This window comes from Neodiprion fabricii, chromosome 1, assembly GCF_021155785.1.
Source record: "Neodiprion fabricii isolate iyNeoFabr1 chromosome 1, iyNeoFabr1.1, whole genome shotgun sequence".
Lineage (NCBI taxonomy): Eukaryota > Metazoa > Arthropoda > Insecta > Hymenoptera > Diprionidae > Neodiprion > Neodiprion fabricii.
In genome coordinates, this window is record NC_060239.1 from 34481510 (window position 1) to 34508213 (window position 26704).

General features: G+C 41.3%; 2 protein-coding genes across 4 annotated transcripts in view; one reads left to right on the forward strand and one right to left on the reverse strand.

The window, feature by feature from the left end:
- LOC124184229 (lachesin-like) overlaps positions 1-22352 on the forward strand; it is a 99496-nt gene extending 77144 nt beyond the window's left edge. For all 3 annotated transcript variants that reach the window (XM_046573902.1, XM_046573740.1, XM_046573826.1), the window contains 8 exons: positions 9218-9335; positions 14379-14494; positions 15724-15909; positions 16165-16351; positions 16536-16667; positions 17887-18006; positions 18705-18875; positions 19051-22352. In XM_046573902.1, the coding sequence (XP_046429858.1) occupies positions 9281-9335; positions 14379-14494; positions 15724-15909; positions 16165-16351; positions 16536-16667; positions 17887-18006; positions 18705-18875; positions 19051-19394 (1311 nt within the window). In that variant the 5' untranslated portion in view covers positions 9218-9280 and the 3' untranslated portion in view covers positions 19395-22352. The remainder of the gene's footprint in view (positions 1-9217; positions 9336-14378; positions 14495-15723; positions 15910-16164; positions 16352-16535; positions 16668-17886; positions 18007-18704; positions 18876-19050) is intronic.
- A 75-nt stretch (positions 22353-22427) lies between these two features.
- On the reverse strand, positions 22428-26315 carry LOC124184046 (probable ATP-dependent RNA helicase Dbp73D). The gene is made up of 6 exons (XM_046573435.1): positions 26156-26315; positions 25272-25924; positions 24958-25170; positions 24604-24814; positions 24080-24514; positions 22428-23952 (listed from the first exon to the last, which is right to left on the reverse strand). Exons 1-6 carry the CDS (start codon positions 26176-26178, stop codon positions 23586-23588), a joined length of 1902 nt encoding a protein of 633 aa, XP_046429391.1. The 5' UTR covers positions 26179-26315; the 3' UTR covers positions 22428-23585.
- Positions 26316-26704: the final 389 nt, after the last annotated feature.

The following is a 26704-nucleotide window of genomic DNA, read 5'->3' on the forward strand; positions in this document are numbered from 1 at the left end:
CGAGGACGAGGGTGAGATTCAGGGGCTGAAAAACTCACCCGCAAACTTATGAAGAGCGACTTTACGACAGGAGCTGCCGTGAGAGTAAATCGCTTCAAGGTTTTTACACCAAGATACCATTTTCATGAAATCTAGGCAGGAGCGAGACCACGCTTGAAATAAAACTTGCCCGAAAACTTTGGACAATGGTGTATCGGTAATACCGAATTATTATTATTTTACTTCTCAATGTTTCGTGAAAAAGTTTATATGCGAAATTACGTGCAGGGTAAAAAGAATGAATTTGGAAGAAAAAGTTACTCACTTTATCCGATTCAATACACCTGTAATTTATATGCGTAACGAAAAGTTGTAGTAGAAAAACTATCCCAATACACTTTCCCATTACTTTATTTCGAATCGCCTCGAGTGCTTTTTTATTCTGCGATCGGTGAAAAAACTCTGATTGAGTTTGCGAACCTGTATTTTCCCCGTCTATTATAGCCCTGAAATCAGTGCGGGTTCATATACTTGGCATTGCTTCCCCCAAACTTTTGTTGCTCGCAGGTGGAACATTGAATTATATCATGTAATATAATTGAGTCAGATAAATTCGCTGGATATTCAATTAAGCTGTATCCGAATCGAGTTACGGTTGTACAAATTACGCGGGCATCGAATATAAACACGGAGTTTACGATCACGGTGGACGTATTTTAATCCTCCTATAGTCAGCCTTGTCTACACGCGGTTAAAAACCTCCAAGCATCATTGCGCAGGTATTGAAATTCCTGTTTTTACGAATTCGAAGACTTCTTCCGGTGCAGGTAAAAAGTGGAGAATTCACCGTACAATTTAGATTGCTGATGTCTGCTGGGGGTTGAGAAGGTTGAAAGTCCTCGAGACGAGTAGCAAAGCGTCTGTACAACCCGGGTTGTAGGTGGATACCTACCTACCTACACGGGTTTTCCTAGTTACCGGTGTAACGGATCACGCTCGCTCGACGAAGAAGATAACAACGTTAGGTTGGGTATATTTATGATTATGAAGCGTTTATCGCAGTTTCGTGGGAGTTTTAAGTGGGGTAGACGCTGTCGAGCTGTTTTCGGAGTTTGATTAATTAGGTTCCTGCCCGCGGTGGAAGCAGCTCGACCCCCTCGCTCTTTAGAATCGGTCCACGGCGTCTTTCGGCTCCCGGTGCACGGACCCTCGATCCCTTTCAGCCCTTCGAAGCAATAATGTATGCCACTATTTCGCAGACGCGTAAAGTCACGAGGGTTCTGCTGCTGCAGCCGGTCGACCCTCGTCGTCATTCGTGTCGAATAATACTCGAGACATTTTCGAGTTCACGGGATGAACGAGAAGGACAGGATGGTTGAAAAAAACCGCGGAAAACAACGGGAAGGGAACCAAATTCTAATTTTCACCTCGGCACACGCGGACAGCCTTATACTATTTGGCGCTGGTCCAGAAAAACACGCGCTTCTTTCTGGCGTGGCGATTTCCTGCACCAGTCCCAAACTTTTTGCCAATTTTTTTTTTTTACTTCGCTTTTTGCAAACCTTGTTTGCCACCGAACGTTGAACAGCTTTTCTGGCTGACTGCAGGCTGACCAAAACTGCGAAGCAGCTACGCCCTTTTCGTATATTAATTATATTTACAGCCGCTGCATGTACGCAACCTCTGCGAGAATTTGATTTATCGCTGCAGTCGTGTCGAAAAGGATGCGGGGACAGTCCGCTTTTAACATATTCTTTTTTTTTTTCGATACATCTATTTTTCATACCCATCGCGTGCATTGATTTTTGGCAGAATTTACAGCTCCGTAAGGACTGCAAAATAAAATCATCGCGTTCTCGAGTGCGTTTGATATTTGGGGTACGAAAAAATGAAATGCAACAAAGGCATGTACCAAGAGTAGAATAACGTGTTTGAATTTAACGAATGTGTTTTTTAAATGTCGGTAAAAATCGATCGATTCGTATCTTCGGTATGTAAGTAATAATCGCGTGTATCACAATTACCTCAAACTTACAACGAAACTTACAAGATATTCGATAATTTTACAAAAAATTCCAACAGAACTGTTGGAGGGAAGGCGACCGCTATAGATGAGCGACACGCGGCTGTTTCGCGAAAAGACCTGACGGTGTTCAGCAATGCGAGTAAAGGCGCTTACTGACCAACAGAAACAAGGATGTAATTACAGCGCGATTAGGAGGACGCGGATGCAGGGCGAGGGTGTCCCGCGGAGGCAGGATCGACCTCAAAGTAACTGGCGAGTAAAACGCGAGCGACGGCTCGAGATCTACGGGGGTTCGAGGTATACGTTCTCTCTGCGGGGTGCCGTGTTGCCCAGGATTACGGAAATGCCGGGGTTAGGTACGGTTGGTCAACCGGCGGCTAGCTGATGCTGAGTTACGTCCCTGGCTATATCCCCGGCTCCCCCCCACCGCCATAAGCATGGCCGTCACTACATACGTATATCCGCGGCACATACCCGTCTATGTACGTAGATACGTAGATACGTCCAGGAAGTACCTGCGCTCGCGGGGCACATAGCCCGATGTAAGGTATGTACGACTCCCATCATCTGCCCATACGCTCGTTCAGAATCCAGCATAGCGCACCTTGACCTCTGAATCCATACTTGGAGATCAGTATAATGAGTTTTGCGTATAGATCCCGATACCGACATCTTACCGACATTCTTAGCCTCCTCGCAGCTCGGACACGAACTCTTTTTTTCGATGGAGGTTATCCCCACTCTGGTTGACCTTATCGATCATCGGTAAAAAGGGCTTGTGTCTGAGCTGTGAAGCGGCTGAGAATGTCGGTAAAATGTTGGTATTGGTATCTGTACGCAGAATTCTCCTCGTTATACTACTCGGGAGAGCCACTGTTATTTTACGTAGGAAAACTTTGTTCCTACTCGCCAAGGGGGGATGAAAATGCACGCGTCTTCTATGCACACTTGCAGATTATACGTATACCGTATATGGACGACAGTGTACAGTGGGTACCATGCTGAGCTACATGTGGCTCACGTCCAGCTGTCGATATAATATGACGCGTACACCGGAGGTTAAAAAGCCTCAAAAAACTGCGGCCGGGTCTGGTTACAGTGGCGATTGCAAATGGGCAATATTACCATAACCAATAGCAACTGTCGCACCAGCCATCGGTTGCAATTCCTCTCATGGTGTGTGCAGGCTTTTTCCGACTTGATTAGCGGGCGTGCTGGTACAGGAAAATGGGAAATTGATGACAAATCACGGTAGTGTACCCGTACCATTTTCGCTATCACAGATTGCTGAAACAAAAATCCGATCACCCCATGAAATTCATCCCGCACGTGCGGCTTCTGGCCAGACAGCATTGAAATTCGCCAGGGTGAGATTGGGTACTGGAATAGCGGGTGCAGGGTGAATTTGCGAGTAAATGGGACTGGTGTCGGTGCCGGTGTACGAGGGCAAGAGTGGAGGCGTAGCTAGAGGTTAGCCCGACTAAACTAACTGCCGGAGCTTTTGTGCTAAGAAGGTATAAGGGAAGGGCCAGGAAGCCCCGTTCCCATTCCGCCTCTTATGAATCTTGGGGCAGACAATGACGTCGCGAAGAGCCAAAAACTAGTTCCTCCTCCGTTTTCTCCTCTCGCTCCTCGGTCTGCCGTTAGCGAGAGGGAGGTGGAAGCGCCGGGTTTGTCAACGGTTGCGTGTTGTTCCTTCGCATCGCGTTGCGTCTGGAAGTTGAAAGTGCGAAGAGGCCACGCGGCTGGTTCGATAACGCGTCGTCAACCTGCCCTTTTATTCCTCTTACCAATGCCGCTAGATCCCAGGCAGGAAAATTTGGACCCACCGCCCTGAGACAACGGGGCAAGTTTCCGGAGGTCGAAGAACTCCTACTCATCACCTTCACCTACGCCTGCTTTGGTCCCGCCTCGACCCCCCGAGCCATTGTTAATATTCGGGTGATTGCGTCCCCTTGCAAGGGCTTAAAGTCCTTCTGCAGACGACGAGAACCTACGCGGCTCGTTCGTGGATTTCAAAAGTTGCCTTTTGTTACAAGTAATTTAGATGCCCCTTACCGAGCTATGCGGATTCGAATAATGCTCTTCTTCGGGTGCTGGGCGGCAGGAAGAAGTTGATTTTAATTAGCAGGTAACGAGACTTCACCTCGATTCAGGATTAAATTAGCCACCCACGGAACTCGTGACAAACTGTGATAAGAAAAAAAAAAAAAAAAATTCACCCCATTTATTTGACGGAAGTACGTATCGTACCTATACTTTTATATATATTATAAATAATAAATGTGTACCTTGTATCCTGGCTCGAGACCGAGACGCCCAACCCCGACGCAAAAAACTCCTTCGTTTTCTTACAGCGAGCGACTGTCACCTCAACTTGTTAAAAGTTTTACGCCTACTCGGGGAACGCTCGGCTTATTCCCTATCGGCCCCGATCCATTCCAGTATCCAATCAAACACCGAGGATAACGAAATATTGTTCACGGGAGGCAACGCGCATCGGAAAATGATGCGCTCCTCATTCTCTTCGCGCAAACTTTACCCAAGAGTTCGCAAAGAAAATTCTACAAACTCGGTGAATGCGATTTGTACACAATATATAATATGCTTTCGAGGCCGTCCTACGTTCTGTGCTTAAACTTCGGAACCACTGACTGCCAAAGTAAACAGTCGACATCGTGACGAAACTTTTTCCAACTTTTCCTGCTGAACAGTCAGTCAACCGTTCAATGTTCGTTCTTACGAAACTACAAAATAAACTGTAAAACCGGGAATAAAGTATAGGGTTGAACAGTACTTGAACGTTTAACCAAATCGTCCGTTCAACGAGGGTGAATTAAGTGTTGTTTTTTGAAGTATTTAAAAAACCCGATCCAGCGATCTTTCCTCCGTTTCTTCCTTGGAATTCATCGAGAGACTCGGTGTGCTGATTAACCACGAAGCAGTCGAATTAGGAATCATCTTGCTGTTTGAAATCTTCAAGTTGTAGATCACACAGACTTTCCAGTGATGACTTTGAGCTTGCCTGTTGCACTCGAGTTCCGGAATTCAGCAAACGGAATAAGGAGACCTGAGAAATTTTGTGAGGTTTGATCGAGAATCGTTTGCCATATCGCTGAACAGCGGTGTGCGAATGGCAGGTCAATAGGTAACAGGGAGAGAATAACAGCTCCGTAATGACATAATTTAACGAATTTCTCGCCGGGTCGGTGCTTGCAACAGTTAATTGCTCGTAAAACTTGGCTCGAAGCGTGGTAACGGGAAACAGTTTAATGTTTATCGTAGTTTTCGCTAGTTGAACAACTTTCAAGATAAGGTATAAGCTGGTTATACACCCGGCAGATAGAGGCCCCGGCGTTAATCTTATACCCGCGGTTCAGTGCTCCATTTACAGAGGCCTTTCTCAATCGGTCACTTATTCGCAGCCTCCGCGTTCTTACATCGTACATACCGATGCCGTGCCTTCTCTCCGCTTGAGTAACATTTTGCATGGCTTCCGCGTATCCTGCATCAGGCCTTCGAGGAGATTTTCTCAGCCGGTCGACGTCATTCCGGCAGTCATTCGACGGGGGAAAAGCTTCGGGACTTAAGAAGATAAGCTCGAACGAATGGAAGATAAGTGTATTACGAGATACATGCGAGCCCGGGTCTCTCCGACGGGCAAGGAGAGCTCGACGGATCGGCCGGCAGAGAAACCGGGACCTCCTCTAGGATGATAGAGAAAACATGTTACGCCGTAGTCGGTACGCATACAAAGTGCGCTTTTCGCCGTCACCTTTTCGCCCACGTCCTCCACTAGCAGAGATCCGAACGAAGTGAAGAATCGGAATGACGAGAGCCTGCAAGTAGGACGTCGCTAAAAGTCGCCCCTGGGAAAGCTTCGAGAAAAAGGAGGAAAAATCACCCCCGATACATCCGCCGTCTAACCGATCACGCCGGGAAATATTGTTATTGTGTTATGAAGGGGACTCCGTCAGCTGCGATAATATCCGGTACTTGAAAACGCGTAAATCTGCGGAACGAAATAGAGATGCGGTTTGATTTTCCATTGTGTTCTGGAAGTGTCGATCCAACCACCCGTGGGTATCGGAAAATTGAAGCTCCTGCGGTGTTTCCTCTCGTACACCTATACCTATGTCTCGTGGGAAACTCACGCGGAACGATCAGGTTCTCCTCGTTTTTTTTTCACCTTTTTCTCAACTTCCTTAGTTTATTTCATTCTTTATTTTCGACAATGTACGAGGCTGCGGAAGAATAGCTCGGAGAAAGGGAACTGAATTTGGGGCTCGAAAGCACTTTGCCGGAAATTTTGTACGCGACGTCTTCGTCGAATTCACTCAAGAAAGCTGCGGCTGGGCAAACTCATATTTGGACGCATTTACGGGGAAAACTCGTGTCATGTATGTAATTTCAGTAGTAGTTCGCACACACATCCCGACCCTTGCGAATACTCTTGGAAAATCCGATCGATTCTGTTTCTTTTCATATTACAGAATCGTGCGCCGCGGTTATATTCACTATTTTCCTTCTTCCGTCATCGGTTCTCGACGCGACTGTCGCAGAGTCATTCGTACTTTTTCTTAATACATTTATGGCACGAAGCCTGCCCTTGAAAATTGAAATCCGCTTTCTGCCTCCGGCTTAAATGAGAAATACCCGCGTAATTAACGAAATCCTTGAGTTACCTACTCAAAGCGAAGCCTGGGCTTGAGGTTAATGAAACAGCAGGAATTTGTACCTCAAGAAAAGCTTTGAAAAGCATAATTATAATGCTCCATGTACGTTGGAAGTCTGAAGAGAAGAAAATAACCCGCAATCATGCCACTCGTAAAAACAGTGTATGCGGTTAGCCAAAAACTTCCATCACGCGGTGGTCGAATATCATCATCCCATACATCGTGTTTGCAATCAAAATATGCAACGTACCGTTCAACGCACCATTGTAATTAAACTTTGGAGTAAAATAATCTAATTATAAGCTTATGAAATTCTGCAGAGAATCATTATTTGCGCACATGCGAAACAGTGATGAAATTGAGTGAATTTATTAGGACCGTTTACTCTGCACCGTAGCTATGGTTTGCATTAATGAACTGTGTGTGACACTGTGATTATATTACCACCGGAGGTATTCGATATTATTGACGATTCGAGACTGATAAATCAGTGTTTGAAATTTCTCGGTGTTTGGGCAAATATGTCAAAGAGCCAATTTATGGGGACGCGATACTTTGAGATTTTTTTCGCAGCCTGCACCACTTGATGTTTGTACACGGCTGAGAACAAGGATAGGGTTTGTTGTAAGCGGTGGTACAGTTGACGTAACTCAAGACTGGTAAATATTTGACGAGATGAAAGGATAACGGGGAGGGGAATTAATGTTGAAATAAATGTACAAGACGTATTGCGAGAATTGGGTAAACAAGACGAAAGTCAACATACGGGAAATCCGAAATTCAGCAAAAAGAAGAGAAGAGAGGAAGATAAAAAAAACCCCGATAAATTCCGCATGCCGTTCCTTTTCGAGTGTTGATATTGGACAAGTTACATCCTCGAAGAAACAACTGATCCAACACGGTCTGGTCAGTATAGGATACAATCGGTATCGTAGACACGTTCAACACACAATTTATAGGCACCCTGTCACATCCTGGCATTGTACCGTACCGTAAAAAACGTTTCTCTCGTCCTTAGTACAAGCGAGGATCATTGTCGAGCACATTCCTTCCTCCGATTCCTCATCTTATAGTCGAAAGTTTCACAGGTTGTATAATCAAGTATTCGGCAATCGCATTATTACAGATAATAGATAAGTTGAAAGTGAGCATGAACATAAAGACTTTGAAATACTGTAACATCGTAACGTCTCGGCTTTGGAAGTCCATGTCAGACAATTCGTACCAACAAGGATAGTACAAAAGTATAAAAGAAAACTTTTCAAACAAATAAGAAATCGGAAAATAAACCTACGGGTGGTCCTTACAAATGGTTAATTGCGTTTTCCTATTGACAACTCTTGATAACTAGGTCTCAGATACTTATGTTAAAGTAGTTAAATCCGGAGACTTTTGCGAATTCGGCACGTGCGGTGGCCGTATTACAGTTCAGGCTACTACCTGAACAGCTGATGCCAATGACACGGGCACATGTGTATAATCGTCGAAGTGGAGGTAAACGGGAGAATTATGGTGCAAGCAATACGAACCGGGGCAGCAGCCGATCGTTCTGCCGCGGTTGACTGAATAACTGCGAACCACCTGTCATGAACAGGTATCGCAAAGAGAAACACAAGAGTGTAGGAGCGGCCATTTAGCCGTGCGACGACCACCTAAGCCACCCTCGTCGCTGCTCTTCGCCCGCTCCGAGGACCTTATTCTTCCCTCGGATTTGTTCCAAGATATTATATTTCCTGCTGGACAAACAGCTGAGAGAAATTTATCAACTGCCCTTTACCTGCTACTCAATTCGAGACCTGGAAACCCTTCGGTACGATCCCCTATTCGTCAATTGATTTTCGCCCCAATCAAACCCGCTTGGATAGAGATGTCTTATCGTCGACGCTCGCGTTTCGGTTTTTGCCCTCGCGAAAATGTTCTAGGGCAAATTTTTTCACGCCACTTGATTCTCACCGCGTTTCAATTTGTGAAACTGGTTTTTATTTGCTCGTTATCTTTTTATTTTACGGGCGTACGTCAGTCTTGAGCATTTTAAGAACCTGTCAGGATTATTGAATGTGGGTGCTTTATATAATAGAAGGTCATCGGATGAGATGAAATTCGCAGGAACAACGTGCCTGCTATCAATTTCACCGGTGCAGCATAAAAATATTGGCCCCTGCGGAGTGCGGAGAGATATGTCCCTCGGATATAAAACACTACCAGAGCCGGCTGGTTTGCCTGGTTATGCGTACCTATGTTATACTACAAGTACCTTATCGCCTGTGACGTGCATTCAACGTGTGAACTATAGAAAGTTCGTATCTCATTTGCGATTCATGGAACGAAACCCGTAAACGCGACAGCTTATTGTATCTAGATATACCGAAGGGCAAACATGCATGGGTGAAATGAAATGTCGCTGCATGATAAATTCCTGACGAGATTCTTCCGTATGTGTAAAAAAAAAAACAAAAACTTCAATCTCACGTATTCCTAATGAAATGATTCCGAAACGGGAGAGACCAACGTCGCAATTCCTGCTTTTCTGTTCCAGATTGGTGCACATCCAGCAGGTTCGAATCGCTCGTCGAGCTGCATAAGACAAATTCTCGCTCTCATGGCATCGAGGAAACTCGCTGCTGTTCTTGGAGCGATTCTGCATCTTTCCCTGTGTAAGTCGAACCCGCATATACCTACTTTTATAAATTCTTCACGTTCGTCTGTCGCGTGACTTACTTAGTCAATTTGTCACTGAACTCGGTGCAGACGATAAGAATCAGTAAAATAATTTCAACTGTGACAGAAATTAATACGGAACCCGCGGGAGTTTGTTCTTTTTTTTTTTCTTTCTTTTTCCCTTTACCTACATTTTCTGCCTTATTCTCATTTTCGATACATCAACGTCTCGAATAAACGGCGCCAATTTATTTAGCTAGAAAACTTTACTCCGTGGGAGGAGTTCATTTCTCAGATGATATATAAAAAACGTAACGAAAAACCCCTATTTGTACATTCATCAGGCATTACAGTTACATGCAATAGCTAAACGGACCCGTCACGAAATTCTAAAAGCTTCTTCAAACCACGAATATTTGTCGTATATTTTTCCTGACAATTTTTCTTAAAGCTATACGGATTTGATTTTCACCTCGAGGCGCTCCGCTGTATCGCCGGCTTCGTGCACTTTATAACACCGAGAGAGCTTTGCCTGCACAATGTTCGCTTTCCGCTCGCCTGCAGCACCGACGAAAATCGTCCGCGGTGGAAATCCGTGTGACTTTAACTAAATCATGGCGGATTTAAGTGGATTCTGAGAAACCCGGCGGGGTTCCACGATCTATTGCTCCTGCACACCCTCTGCACCCCTTCCCACTCACACGCTCTGGTCACTTTGAGTCTGTGATCCCGCGTTCAGCCGAATCAGTTACTCCTTCCGGGGGCGACTTCTCCGGGGAGATCAAGTCGAGAATTACGCCTCGATTACGCCCCAGTGCTTACCTTGATTTAACGCCGTATAAACTGCCTTAAACGCACTCCCCCATAGCCGAGGTGAAACGCAAGCGATAAATGTCAGGGCCAATTTGGACCTCGAAGGAGCCTCTTCGCCTATTTCCTCACATAATGTGCAGAAAATTAACCGAGTGCCGATCTCTAGCTCGATAAAGAACAATACAAGAACGTGGTACTTGCCAATTTTTGAGTTCAATAGTTTAAATGCGTGAAAATTTGACGGTGCGGATTCGCACGTGAATGTAAAATTGTGTGAACAAAACGAAAGCTGAGGGTATATTGTAAGCGGACTGTAAACGTTTTCAAACTTCTTATCACAAAGCCATAGAAGGTCGATAGAATACGGAGGAACGCGCCGACGATTCTGAAAACGATAAAGCTCTGACTCCGTGATATTGTGCCGCAATACGCGGAAATTATAACAATGGGAATAACAGAAGAGAATGGAACACAATTTGGATGAAGATTATAGAAATGTACACAATTATACGTAGATATATAATACAGCAATCGCGTAATTCGGCACGTGACGCGATTCATTGTAGTCAGTGGCCAAGGTACCGGCTGCGAAATATTTCAGGAAACCTCAGGGTCTAAATAAAGTTTAAAAAAAGATGATGAAATGGTGGATTTTCGGTAATTTCAATCAGCTCAACGTAACTGATCATCCGTATCGACGGTGCAGATCAGTGTGATTTATTTTTTTACACAGAAAGAAGTACGTCTATCGAAACCCTAAGAGATGGGATATATTCGTATGGAATTGAGCCAGCAGTTTCCCAATTCTACAAGTATAAATTCCCAAATAATTCGATTCGCAATAAATTTTTCACCAATACGTATACATCGTTATAGACTTGGGCGAGAATAATCAATTGCATATAATTGGTGACGAGCAGACAGTCGAAATAACTTCGAGGTCGAAAGTTGTACATTTACCTACTCACGGTCTGAATGAAGAAAATAGTAATGATAGATTTTCCGGAACGTATTTAATCCAATGATCTCTTGTTCGAAATTTGCTTGAGCAGCGAAGCTGATTGGAAATTGTATAAATTTCGTTTTCTTACAAGTTGAGTAGGAAAAAAAACTTGGTACGCAGTTTCAGCGAAGCGTCTCCCCCGACTTTCAACCGGGAATACTTTACGGTCAAAGTGAAGGAGAGCTTGCAAACCACGCCAGAAGTTTGACGGTGGGTATGCATAATTTTGCACGTTACAATCGTCTATAGGATCTTAGCGGCCCGTCGAATCGAGGCATGATCAGAAACCGCATCGAGACTGATTGCGAGGCGTTGAATCTCGGCTGCGCACGTGTCGCCGGTATTTCGTGCTGTCGCGCTGTCGGTCGTATTTACACGCCTGCGAAGTCTCACAAGGTACGTACAGAAGCTAGTCGTGTTTGTGTATCGGGAGGCGAATGGACGTGAGAGGTGGGTAAGCTTAAAGCTGGATCGTGTCGCTCTGAGAGGGCGGTTCGCAGGGGGAGTAAGAGGCTTGAGTGAAGCAGTTTTAATACGGCTGTCGCGCCCTTAAATAAAGCACAATAGCGCCACCCTCTGACAACCCACCCCGGGGCTTCTTGCCAAGACGTATTGGAAAAATATCAACGAGAAGAAACGGCTCGATATAGAAACGGAGAAGCTGCTGCTGCTGCAGTAGGAGCCGAGGGAATTTGATAGAAGCTAAGAGAAACTGGAAGAACCGCCCCCTCTCACCCTTCCCACCTTCGCTTTCGCGCCTTCTCCTTTACTTCAGTCTCTTCGGATTATGCTAACGAGACAATCTCCCTCGAACGGTGAAACACATCTGAAAATCTTACCCTTATTCTCGCCTTCGAATCCTCCCGCCCAGATATTGCCATAACCGTTCGTATGGATCCGATCGAGACGCGATCCACGCACCGCGCGTCTCTTCGTAATAAATCGTTTCTCCAAAAATTTAACCGTGAAAAATTTATGCGTCGAAATTATTAAACAAGTATCGAACTTTTTTCGAATAAGAATTACAAGGGTAGTGTGAGTTGCTTATCACTTGATGTATTTTCAAGTTAAATTCACGCATCTTTCAACTTGTCACATAACAAAACCGCTGCACCTTTTAGTGCAAAAATATGCTGTCCAAATAATTCCGAGGGATTTTTTTTAATTTACTCGCGCGAAGTAGTTTTCAAATTCCAGAGTACCAGAATACATTGAATGGCCAAGAATGAAGAGGAAAAGAAATATCATTTTAAGAAGTTTAACAGTATTACGATTCGTAAGCGAAACTGTAAGATAGTGAAGAAAAACTCGAAACTTTGAAAGCCTACTCAAGTTTGCAAGACGTTTCTTTTTAGAGATCGAATTGAACAACAAAGCGCCAATTTTCACATCGTTCAAAAGTCGAGTTTAGCTAATTTTGTCAGCGATAAAAATTTCTACAGTATTATTTTTCGCGCAGTGAATTGGTACGAATTCTGACTTCACCCTCCGTTCTATTTTCCAAATTCCATTCCCATTCCGAGCAGGGCGCTGCAGTATTTTCCCCCTTTCATAGCTCGCGCTGAGAAGTAAAATCGTTTCGGCTCCTTTTTCTTTACGAGATTCGAGCCACGATGATCAGTTTCGTACCGTATACGTACGATTTGCGCGAAATAGGTTGGTGGGTGTATCTAGTAATAGAGTTGCGATTCAATCAACTCAGAAGCTTAGCTCAGGATATCGATGGATTACTTCGGATAGCCTCGGTACTTACTGATTACATGCATAGCTGGTAATTTGATTTGAAAATCAGGGCGCGTTTTTCACGTGCAGAACTCTCACATGACTTGTACCTTACGTTATATTCTGCTAATCGATCAAATCTGCGTTTCATCACTCAGCAACAGGTATCAAACGTTCATTTGAATATTGAAAAGAAAAAATGTCTTTTACTGGCATTATTCAATTCAACGCAATGGCATACTTTCAAATTAAATTTATTTCAGCGACAGAAACGTTTACTTGCAAATTTTATGAAATAAAGAACTATTTTATTGTATCGAGAATTGAATTTCAGTTCATTCGATGAAATTAATTCATTACGGACTGCGGATGAAAGCTCGAATCGATTTTTCAACCCACAGAATATTTCCCTGGCTTCATAGGCCAATGAATTTCTTTTCGTTCGACTATTGATAATTTATGATTTTGAGGACAGCACGCGACTAATTGATTTCTGTCGATCAAAAAACGTTTTCTTAATCGAAAGTGCATAATCTCGCGAAATCAAGTGAATTCAAATTATTTCCTATTCCTTCAAATCTACTAAAGTTTTTTTTTCTTGCTACCTGCAACTGTAAACAATAAGACGAATGTGACACTCAAATTGTGGAATCATCCGAGTACCTGAATTCTGAATTCTAGAAATGGGAATCGTATGATGTGGAGGGTGGAAAAAAAATTTGGAGAATTTTATATAACGTTTTATGTAGGATATATGGAAGCCCGAGGGCGATATCTGCGATTCGCATCCAGAATCGTGTGAGTTTGAAGAATTTCCCCACTTATCGGTCTCGTGCATGACCGCATATGAGAGAATTCGATACGAATACAAGCGTATGGTATTTTCAATCTATCGGTGGCAGAAAAATGTTGAATATTCAATCGACCATTATTTATTTATTCCCCGCATTCGCGACGGCTTCGGTGTAGAGACTTCCGGAATGTTTATCTCCCGGACGGGATCCGGGAGGCGGGAAAAGGGAGAACGAATCTAAGAAAACTAAAAGAACGGTATAAGACGAAGAGGAAGAAATCCGGGTTTAAGCGACGCTGTCGAATACAATATGAACGCGGCGCGCGGAAGTCCCGTGTTTGGCGAGAAGGAGAGGAATGAAAATAGAAGAAAAAAAAAAGAAAGGAAAGAAAAAAAAGAGGAAGAAGAAGTATAGGGAAAAAATACCACGCGATTGCCCCTCCATTACAACGAATTCCGAACCTCGTCCATTCACAAATTGCAAAAGCACTCGTGCTGCAAACCGTAAGAGCCTTCGGGTTGCCACTCGCGTTCGTGACTATTTTCCCAAAATTACGTTCGATGCATTTCCGCCCTATTTTCCCGCTCTTTTCTTATCACCTCATACCGGGTCTCATTTTTACGATCGATTAGTCAGAGGCCCGATACCTCGAATCTTACGCTCAATTAATTAGAAGTAACTACAAACAAACGAATAATGTGTTTCAGGCCAAAATTCGCCGGAAGTGAAACCAGAGTTTCTGGCCCCGTTGGAGAACCACACGGTAACACAAGGCCGGGACGTATCGTTCACCTGTGTCGTGAATCACCTTCAATCTTACAAGGTGAGTTAGTCGCAGCAGGGTTAACTTGGCCATTTTATTACACTTTGTTTCGTTAACCTTTTAGCCACCTGCCGAAGCGAGATCCGAAATCAATTATCTCGACTCGACTGTAAGTCTGTGTGTAAAGGAAACTCCCGAAGGCAGGCAGGCGGGCCTTATGAAGTATCAGTGCGTAAGCTGAACAATCGTAAAGTGAACTTTTATTTATTTCTCGATTGAGTCTGGGCCGCTCTTTCCGCGTTACTCCGCAGCCCAAAGTTCGGAACTTTATCCGAGAAAGTCCGCGGGACTGGGGCTGCCGAAATATTCGGAACGGTCTCTTCTGCGAAGGGCGAAGAAAACGGAAAGGACGAACGAACGCTGCCGCGCCTTTCTCGAATTTAGATACGAGCTTTCGCCTCCACTCGCAAGCACGTTCGACTATGTGCCTGCATCACGTATACATATACATATCTATATAATATATTTAAATGTATACATTTATTATGTATACACATATATCTATAAACAGTTTAAGTAAACTGTGGGAAAGTAAGTTGCCGGAGTGTATTTCAATTTTCTGTTAGAACAGGGCCTCTGCAATGTTGACGCACCCTTTTGCGCTGTAAGAAACACTATAGCCTATTGTTAAATATACAGATATACGTGCACAAACATGTCGTACATTAAAGTACATAAAGACCCTCGAGCAGCAAAGCACAGATTATAATATCGTAAATGGAGAGGAATCCGTGGACGCGTTTTCAGTAGATAGGGTTCCTGTACGTTACACCGATTATCAAGGTAATATAGTTTAAACCGATTAATTCGATTCAGCATTGTCTATTTCAAGGTTCGAGAAGGATTAAAAATTTTCTATACCCGGATTGTCGTTATTATACGCGTACTATACTAGTTCACGTCACTTTCGTCACCTATATCTATAATCATATATTAAACATACCTATCCTACATACGTGTCATGTATTATTTGTGTAAACTGTGGGCAAATTGTGATCCGAAACTTGTTGACATTAGCTAGGAATTAACCAGCGTGCAGAGTTAATCCGGGATATTTCTGATGAACAATTTAATATTGTTTTCGGAATGATTATGTACCTTCGATCGCATCGTCGATCGGAGATCGATTCAAATTGTTTTTTTATTATTCAATTTCAACCAATTTTCTTCAACTACTGACACGTGAGCGATCATTCGTAAATCAACCGATCGTTCGATCTCGATTTCAGGTCGCCTGGATCAAGTCGGACTCGAGAGCCATCCTGGCAATCCACACGCATATGGTCGCCCATAATCCACGAATATCTGTTACGCACAACGGTCATAACACTTGGAAGCTTCATGTGGCGAATGTTCAGAAAAACGACTCGGGGACGTACATGTGCCAGGTGAACACGGACCCGATGCGAAGCCAGGTGAGAATCGTATCCGAACATCGAAAGTAAAAAACTACTACGTATAAGTAGAAATGAATGTATATGTTATTGAAATTAACGTTCCTGGATTTCTCTTCCTAAACTTAGGTTCAGATCGTACGTCCTGTTCGTCCTTGATTCATTTCTGTTACAATTAGTTTTTGTTCACGCATATTGGCACCGGCTCGCCTGCATGGAAATTGGTTGACATCGAGTTACCAGTTTATTATTACACGATAACGTTACTCTGCCCAGAACGGTTACATGGAGGTAGTAATCCCACCCGACATTAAGGACGACGCCTCTGCCGACGGCCTTGTCGCCAAGGAAGGCGGGAATATTAGACTGCGATGTCAGGCGACCGGAACTCCGATGCCCAACGTTACGTGGCGCCGAGAGGACGGCCGGAACATAATCCTGCGACACGACAATCAGAAGGAAGGTAAGCAAAGTGTGCAAAGCACCTTGGTTACTTTATTAAAATTCCCCTGGAATGTCTCACCCCCTCCGCGTTCGTGTATGTACTGCATCATTTTTTTAATTATCACACACTTGCACCCACCTACGTGTGTAAACCTAAACCGAGCGAGATAATGACTCTGAACCCTCGTATTTATTATACGCAGCACTCAAGTACCACGACGGCGAAATACTCGAGCTAACCGGCGTTCTCCGACAAGAAATGGGATCCTATCTCTGCATCGCCAGCAACGGCGTTCCTCCGAGTGTCAGCAAGCGATATTCCATCGATGTGAATTGTGAGTGGTAAAATATTGCCGATAATTCGCGTCGTGTGATTAAAATTGCGGAACAGATTGAGGAGGAGAGTTGAAAAAGGCCGTAAGCACCATTTTTTTTAACTTCTTGGTTTCTATGTGCTCAGAGGAAGAAGGGAAGTTTGTTTTGTAATCGCTCTGAAAATTAAAACTTGAGTTTTCACTAGATCTCGACGTTTCGACATCCAGAGGATCATCTCCGTCCATTTTCGGACGGACGTCTGTCTGTATGTATGTGTATGATTCATTTTTTTATCCGACGATATCTCGAGAACGAGTTACCGGATTTCAATGATTTTGGCCTCAATCGACGCGGCTTGTATAAACTAAGAACTGATCAGGTTTTGGTTTCAATCGGTTCAGCACTTTTTGAATTATTTAAATAACATAATTCTAAAAATAAAATAAAAATAATATCTTGAGATAGGATGAATGGATTTGAATGAAAATTGACACCGGAAGGATTTTTGGGTCGCTAATCACGTATTTGAGGTCCGATTTGCAAAATTTGAATCTGGCGCATTCAGTTTTCTGTAAAAAAAAACTAAAAACATTTTTCATGAAAATTAGTACTCGATTTCCAAAATCCGAAATAGCGAATCCAACATGGTCGGAAAAAAATCTAAAAGTATTCGGATTTCAGTAGAAATCATTTGCTCGAGATTTTTTGGGTCACCGATAACATATCCAAGACCAGACTTCCAAAATTTGTAATGGTGGATCGATTATGGTGGTTCAAAATAAAAACAATCGTCTTATTTTCATGTAACATGGTGATCTGAGGCGCCTTTGTATCGCTAATCACGAATCTGAATCTGTGGTTCGAAACTCGACTTGAATATTATTACTTGTTTCTGTGAACTTGGAACCGCTGTATGTGAACGGGAAATTCGAGGGCTGGCTCATTTCCAGCCTAAGGCCGTTTGCATTTTTGCAACTATGACACAGCGAAGAAAAAATAGTTTGTTTTTGTTTTTTTTGAATTTTTGTTTACCGGCACTTACAGCCTTTTTCAAATCTACTCTTCAATGACTAACCAATCGTCCGTTCATCGGAACGAATGACAAACCAAGAATATCCTTCAACACGAGCGTACATTTTGACAATTAATACTTTCGCATGTTTTTTTTTCAATCTCTTATCATACATCTACCAGCGAACAAAAATAAATCACACTTCGATCTTGTTCTCAATTTTTCAGTCCAACCGCTAATCAAGGTCCACACTCAGCTCGTGGCTGCGCCTCTTCAGAGCGACGTGTTGCTTCAATGTTCCGTCGAAGCCTCGCCCCGAGCCATGAACACATGGTACAAAGACACAGGTAAGCGATATGCCCTTTTATTTTATTATATACCGCGGTTTTATGCACATATTCTCACCTAGCTTAAAAATAATTATTCAAGAAATAAGTTGCGAGTTGCAGTGTCATAATGAGCAGCTGTTCAACGGATTCATGATTATTCTTCTTCGACCTCGTGCACAATGTATGTACATACCTAAGTGGATATTATAACTCGCTGCATCACGGCTCGGTGCAGCTGTGCAGCCTGTTGAATTAAGCCGCGTTTCAATTTGACGCAAGCTTTCCGTGCAATTGCGCTTAAAAGTCGAACTAATTAAAGGCTGCACTTTTCCCTAGTGGTTTCACAGTGGTGTGCGGGTGTACCTGGAACTACGAAACTTTCTGCACTACAGGATAAACCCACAGAATTTCACGAGAATACGAGACGACGTTTACTCAGCTAATATCCTCGCTTCGCCATTCATTTTTCACATAAATTTATGATTTTGGGCTACAAGGGTTTAACATTTGTCCATTTTTTATTATAATCTCACTTTTGTTTACAATCATTTGTTACAGTTACACAAAAAATATTCAACATATTATCGCTGTCGAAGATATAATCTCTTTGTAATATATTTGGAGTTATGCATTTTTGAAACATATGTATAATGAAAGAAAAATTCATTGAATATTAAAAATAATAATAACAATAATTATCGGAAACCTTTGTTGAGGTGAGAAATTGCTACCCAACGAGAAATACAAGATGGAGGAAGCGTCGGTGAACGACTACTCGTGGCAGATGAATCTGACGATTCGTTCTCTGGAACAAAGGGACCTTGGTAGCTACGTTTGTTCGGCGGCGAACGCGCTTGGAAATGCCGAGGGGGTGGTAAGGCTGCAGGGTGAGTTACGTTTTAAAATTCAAAAGTAAAAAAGAAAAAGAAAAAAGAGGAATGAGAAAAAAAAAGAAAACGAGATAACAATACTTTTCGGGGTGGTGTCGCGCATGATAAAAGATCAAAAGAATCCCGTGCGTCCGAGTCGGCCTCTGACCGCGTTTTCCTTCCGCATCTGCAGAATTAAATTTGCCGAAAACGACGCCGGTGAGTTTGACGAGGAACACGGATCCTCGACCGCGAAAAAAACCGCCAAGGACCAAGAAAAAAAATGGAAAAATGTACGCCGGCCGGGCCGAGGGCGATGATGGATTCGCGGGTAACGACGACGACCTCGCGACGACCCAGAGGATGGGCGGAAGCGGAAGCACGCAGGACGGTCATCGCACCGAGGAACCTCTGACGGTGCCTTCCCTCTCGCCACCCTGGGTGATCCTGAACACGGCGAGCAGGAAGCGGTTCTTTGGCCTGCAGAAGGCGACGCTGCTGCTTTTCCTGCTCTTCGTTACAGCGGTGTACAAGTGAAGGATTACGCGTTCCTTGCTTTGCGCACAAAATGCATTCGCCGCGCGTCGTCAGATTCGTATTATTTATACCGTCGTTAACATGTGTTATGATTGCTGTTTGTACATCGTTATCAATTATACTGTAATGTTGTAAATACCAATGGTCGATACTTTTTCTTACAACGATATTCGCGAGGGAGGTGAATTTAAGGGTGATATATTGCCGGACGAAAGGTCAAACAATTACCGCGAGTAAAAAATTAAGGACGATACTCGGGTAATTATTAACCCGGATTTAACGTGATCAAGGTCATTCAGCTCTGACGATTATCAGTTATCAAAATCATCCGCAGCACAGGCCTCGACGAGGGTTGATATTGCCTATTATCGTGGCGAAATTGGTGCGATAGTTCAAGGATTTGAATTAATGGTACGTCGGACTTTTTTTCGATTCACAAGCAGCGTTTGAGGGTCGCGTTACGTGAAATTTGAATTTTATCCACATTGTTCGCAAGTTTTTTTTTTTTTTTTTTACATTCCATTAATTTAAATCGCAGCATCGAATCGGGATGGAAAAATTATATTGCGAAATTATAGTCGGTTAAAACGGCGATATATGGACTGATTCTAGCTATTTGGTCGGAGAGCGTATAACATATTATATCGTCTATGAAAACGTGAGATATATGTTGCGAATCAATATAGGTATATATATATATATATACATATATACATGTATATTAAACTGATCCAACTAAGCCGACTATTTATTTTCAAAGTCACATGTTTAATATTTGTAGGAGGAGGAAATAAGAAGCCAGTTATAATTCGAGCCCTTAATATTAACATTTAGTAGTTCCTGAACGCAATTTTCATTTCCCATTTAATTAGCACGAGAAAATAATTTTAGTTATTTCTGAATTCTGTAGCTCAGTAGCAACGCAATGTATATAAATGTCCGATATATATTTTTGTAGGAAATTTAATGCTTCACAAAAACGCTTGTTATAATTTTTTGGTAACTAAACTCTTTCAAAAGTTATTCAAGGTTCAAGTTGAAATCATGTGGAAAATTGCATTCAGTAACCGCTATATATTAATATTAGGGGTCAAATTATAACAAGCGTCTTGTTTCCTCTTCCTAGAACTATTAAACGTGTGACTGAAAAAAAATAAGGTTTTTTCTTTTGGATCAGTTTAATATACGTATACATATGAAAGTAACACGCAGGTTATGTATAAAAAATCGTGTTAATCAATCTATATCCCTAAGTTGTATAAATATATACTTAACTGTATACAAATGTATAACAACGCTTTGTTAATATGAGCAAAAGATAATATTCTTCCAAGACGTTCTTCCAATATTTAAAAACACTCTTCATCACCTCTTTAAAATGAATAATATTTTTTATAATTGCCTAATCATTGTAATCTTGCGATCCGTTGAGTATACACCCAAATATTTGTTTCGTGAGTGGTATAATAATTCTGAAATATTCCACGGTCAGAGCTGTAGATACACTTTCCTAAAATTGCACCTGCATAATTTTTCATGTTGCGTCAACTTTAATCGGGTTTTTAATTACGGGTTACATTCAGAGGTTTCACACAATACGAAAAAATTATCAAACAGGACAATGGATGATTACTACTGTAGATCATCACGAAGTTTTGCTGTATTTTTCGTCACAGATCCTACATTGTATCTTTCGGTTTCGCGATGACGAATAAAACTCATGAAATATAATGATTAAGGAAATTCATAACAAATACTTGTATTACGTTATACTAAGTAATTGTGAGCTGATTTGTTAACAGACGTTGTTGATCGCCCTTTAAAAAAAAGGCAATCACTAACTCGATAGCTTGGAATTTTTTATTCGAGTGAATATTGGACTGAGACCCACGAGCGGATTAACGTCAACAGGAATAAGAGCTACTGCTGCCATGTGAAATTGAGTAGTTGGTATTTCGCCTGAGCCCCTCTAACGAGAAGGGCTATTTTGTTCTGAGATCCGGCAGGGGTTTGTTAGCTTGCAATCAAAGCCTAATAAGGTAAATTTGGCAAATAAATCTCTCTCTCTCTCTCTCTCTACGCTCGTAACAATCGCACACTGTACAACATTTTAACCTTGTAGCAGTATGTATATATTTCGGGTATGTTATATAATGTTTACCTGCGCCAAGACTCAATTGACCGAGCTTTTTGATCGTAATTACTAGTTACACAAACTGTTGGCTAATCAATTGTCACAGACCGCTGTAACATTCAACTGTGATTGAATACCTACAATTACTAACAATTAGAAAGGAATACTTTTGGCACAGGCTGCGATGTGAAAATTCACATCGCCACCAGTTTCTCACAAATTTATACCCGACTTCCGAATTATTATGTAGTTTGATACTGCTTGGGAATTTATTAAGTAATTCGCAATTATAACTCGAAATTGAATTTGACGGTCATCAATTCCGACGAGAGTGAAGCGGTTTATATTCAATGTGAAGTTTGTTTGCTCGTAGGTCAATGATCATTATTCATACAATTTCAAATTACTATTATTTTAGCGCAACGGAACTTTCGATGCAAAAACATACAATATTGTGTTGGGGAACGGACTTTGAAGTATCCATTGGAAAATAGAATTTGATTCGTATTACCGTTGATCGTACAAAGTAGAAATTTTATAATTTATATGACGAACGATGACAAGAAATTTCGTTAATTTCTTCCATCTAAACTTTGTTAATTAATTTTACAAGGTTGTTTGATAATTATTATAATAAGCACGGTGTCGTGACAATAAATATTTGCTAATAGTTGATACGTATAGTTGTTCGAGAATAGGAATTAAGGAATAACGGTTTAATATCGTCTCATAATGAACCAAAGAAATCTACGGTCCTTCACAGTCGGCATACCTATCTATACGCCGATGAACGTGTTTTAAGTTGTGAGTAAAAAAAAAAAAAAGTTTGAAGGCAAACAAGTGAAAAATTTTATATATATATATATCTATTATATATATATAATAGATATTTGGCAACGACACATATGAATTATATAGGACCACGTTAAATGTACATAAACATAACATAAAGCAGTATATAACTGTATAAATTGAATACCTAACACATATAGCATATATATAGCACATATACATGCCGTATTCTGTAAATAATTATAATGGAATGTTGAATCGTACGAGAATTGCAGTATCGATAAACAAACATTGGTAATAAATTCATAAGAATTGGTTAGATTTTATATGTAAAATTAAAATATGACTTCATATGTATGGTGTAACATAATTTGGAAAAACGGACATGTTTTGCCAAGTATGTAATGGATTATAAATTACTGAATCATCTGAGGCCTGTGCTTACTTTAGAAAATTTGCGTATTCAAATGTGTGCAAATTTTCTCACTCCCCTTGATATTCATGATATTTTTCAACATGTTACTTTTTCTTCTGATCTTAACGCGTCCAAATAATTAATAATAAACTTTCCCAAGTCGAAATTTGCACAGGTCCTATTCAAGATGAAATAACGATTCTGCTCCAGTTATCAACCCCTCATTTCCCGCTAAACCGCATACTTCTAGTCAAATAAACTTCTATCTCGTCTACGTAACATCTTATCAATAGAAAGCGAGACGTGATTCATTGCATACCGATTTGTTCTCGAAGCGAAATAGTAAGTGACGTGCGAGTTAAAGATGAGAATTTTTGGTAATATTGCGTAATAATATTTTCTCCGTTTTACGAGATAAGTAACATCATTTATCTTTTTATAAATTATTGTAATATGAATGGTTGCCTTCGTAAACATTGAATAATAGAAACAGAGTAACCAACAGTTGATTATACAAATTGGTATTAAAATTAAACTGATAGAGCAACGTAAAATAGTAATAATAATAATAATAATAATAATAACAAAGATAACAAAAATAATAATGATGATGATGATGATGATGATGCAATGTATGATATTATTAAAATTCAGACAATAAAATGTTATTATCGATGTTAAATCCTTCACTGTATTTTTCACGTAATCTCGTTCGGTCGACATAAGTAATTGTTGTTTGGTATAGTACAAGATAGAATTACCCTACAAATTATTTACATTAAAATAAGTATCGAGAAAAATGGTTTTCCGTATTTTACTGTAAGCATAAGGCAGTAATTGAACATTATAACTACTTGTGTATCCGTTTATGTCTTCTTTTAACAGACTTTACATGGTTCAACTCGTTTACTTGCTCCTCCTCCAACATTTCTCTCAGCTTTACTATATGCTCCTCGTAATCAGGAGATTCGGAAAACGAATCAAGATCCACTTTCTCAATAACAGGTACACTCTTTCGAGCACTGGTCAACATTTTACTGAAAGCTGCGACCTGCGCAGGTGTTAGAATAGACACTGCTGTACCCGGAGTACCGGCTCGACCTGTCCGTCCTGATCTGTGAATGTAACCTTTGATATGTTTCGGTAAGTCGTAGGAAACGACTAGATTTACACCAGAGATATCCATTCCGCGGGCTAAAGCATCCGAGCTAATCAACCTGGAATTAATCAAGTAAGATGGATTAAGCAAGAGTGAAATTACCCGTATATTAGAGATAATTTTGAATAAATTAAATTTTAACAATTATTTCCAGGCTTAAGTATCATACACACGCTGTGACTTACACTTGAATATCTCCTTGTGCAAATTTCGACAACACACTTTCTCGCTTTTTGTGATCCAAACGTGCAGATATTTCTGCCACGGTTAATCCTCTCTTTTTACCCAATAAATTGATTAACAGGGCCAATCTATGCGCTGTATTTCCTGAGTTTGTAAATACCAGCGCTCTTTGCACTTCGTCACTTCCAGTTAATAGTTGGAAAAGAGCTAGCGGCTTGTTCAAAGTCTCGCACTCCACAGCTTTCTCGACTAGTTCGTCCGGACTAGTGTAACGCCCAACAAAATCTCCCGTAGCTTTGTCCAAGTTTAAATCTATATCTTTGTCTTCCGGTAGAACAGATGTGAATAACTTGGGTTGAAATAAACCAAGTCTACTCAGCTTTTCCGGGTCCTGAGATAACGTCGCGCTAAACAATAGCTTCTGAGTAGGTCGATTCCTAATTTCGAAATATTTACGAAGTTATATTATATTGTAAAATTGTTGGAGTATTGGTATTCAATAAAATCGGCATCTTCTATACGTTACTTTGACTCAATGTTGGATATATTAAGAGTAGCTGATCCGCAATGTGGAGCAGGAAGATGCTGCAGCCAATCCGTGGCTTTATCAGCTTCGTCAATGACAAGATATCGAAGTGAAGATAGTGAAAATCCTTCAGTTCTTTCAATGTGATCTATCAGGCGACCAGGCGTTGTTACAATGAAATCTACCTTGCTGATGTATTTTCCAGATCCGTCTAAAGCAGATATTCAATGCGTTAACAACTCAGTTTGATTAGATGCTATAGTGTATCTTCTTTATTTTCCTGCAAAAGTGTAATTTTATATAAAACTCAAAATTTCCTTCAAAGTTACATGTTGCCCAGATTCAGGCACAAACCTTGTTTGACAAGTTTTTTTTGTTCTTGCTGAAAGGTAGCAGCACTTGAGAGCAATGTTACTCGCAAATTTGTATGCTCTGAATATGTTTTCACCACTTTATAGACTTGTGCAGCTAGCTCCTGGACTGGGAGTACGACAAGACAACGTACTTTTCTCACAAACCGATGTTTTAGCAGTTGAATAATTGGTAAAACATATGCAAGTGTTTTTCCTAGAATAAAATTGATCTATTACTTGAGATATGGATATACTTGGGAAACGACCACAGTAACTCTAAAGATAATACAAAAATTAGGCAAATATATCATTTACCACTTCCTGTAGGTGCTGAAATGCAAACATCTCGAGGCCACCAGCCCATTTTTCTATGCCTATCACATTCCAGTAGCCATGGTATAATGTTTGCTTGAACTGGAAAAAGTTTTGTCGCTCCACTTTTCTTGAGAATATCTATTATGTCGGAATCTAGAATTGATTTGAAGTCAGATAAACTAGGACCGCTGTTTACATCAGCAGAAATTAGTTCTGGTTGTGACAACCATTCAGGTAAGACACGTTTTATAACAGGTTTTTTCTTGTGCGAATCAGATCCGAGAATGAGATAAGCAGGTTTCTTTGCAGTAGCCTTTTGCGTAGAGCCCGTGGTTTCTGTCAAGCTTTCACGCTGTTCGCTAGCTACAGGGTCGTTGACTTCTGTAGCAGAGAAATGTAAAGTCGTGGTGATTTGTTCTGGAGTAGTTGTATCTTTGCGTTTTGCTCCATTTTCCTTGGTAGTTGAGGGCTTTTGTTTCTTTCGTTTCTTCTTCGCAACTGACACCTCCGAGCTGTCAACTCCATCCTTATTAACTTCGTTTTCTTGTGTTGCACTCTTGCGTTTTTTGCGCTCCTCAATTTTCTTCAACAGAGTTGTGTAGTGGTCTTCGGTGGTCGTAGATTCTGGTGCATTATCATCGTTACCCTGATACCTGAAAAAATATATAAACGATTACTTTATCCTATACGGTTCTTGACCACGCCATAGTAAAGTTAAAAAAGCACTGAAAATTTTTAAGTATAGGCATAACGTATGCGGCATGAAACACGTGCTTGAAACACGTGGGTACCGTTGTTCGTTATCAGTGGAAACCGTCATTCGAAAATTACATAAAGATCCAAGAATATAAATAAGAGATACGAAGAAAATTCTTCGACCTCACCTGTTTACAACAAAGAGACTCATATTTATGTCACCGCTCAATTCACAAGCTACTATAAACAGTATATGTATTTCTATTTCACGACTTCGTAGCCGTTTGAACCTAAACTAAACTTTAATATACATTCAACACGCTGAACGTAGCCGTAGAAGTCCGAGTTCCTCAAACGCTACCCAGAGGCTGCTGTTGTAGCCTATTAAGCTCAATTTACACTCTTTGCTAGCGGTTTACGCTATTGACTCTTCGACTTTATCGGTTCAATTGTTCAACATGATCCCGACCGCCATAGAGATAATAACAGATAGAGTTAGCAATTGAATGGTACGTGGGTATAACCGATTTACCGATAAAAAGAGAGAGAGAGAGATAAACAAGGTATCCGTTAGCGAGGTATCCTCGACACTGGGTATAGTCATCTATCCTATTCTACCAAGTCGTGCACGGTGTTTTATGCAGCACCGTCTTCTCATTATCACCCGAATGAGTTGATTTATTTTTTAATCGGTAGTTGGTCATTAACAGCGCTTGGCTAACCTTTAATAGACTTCG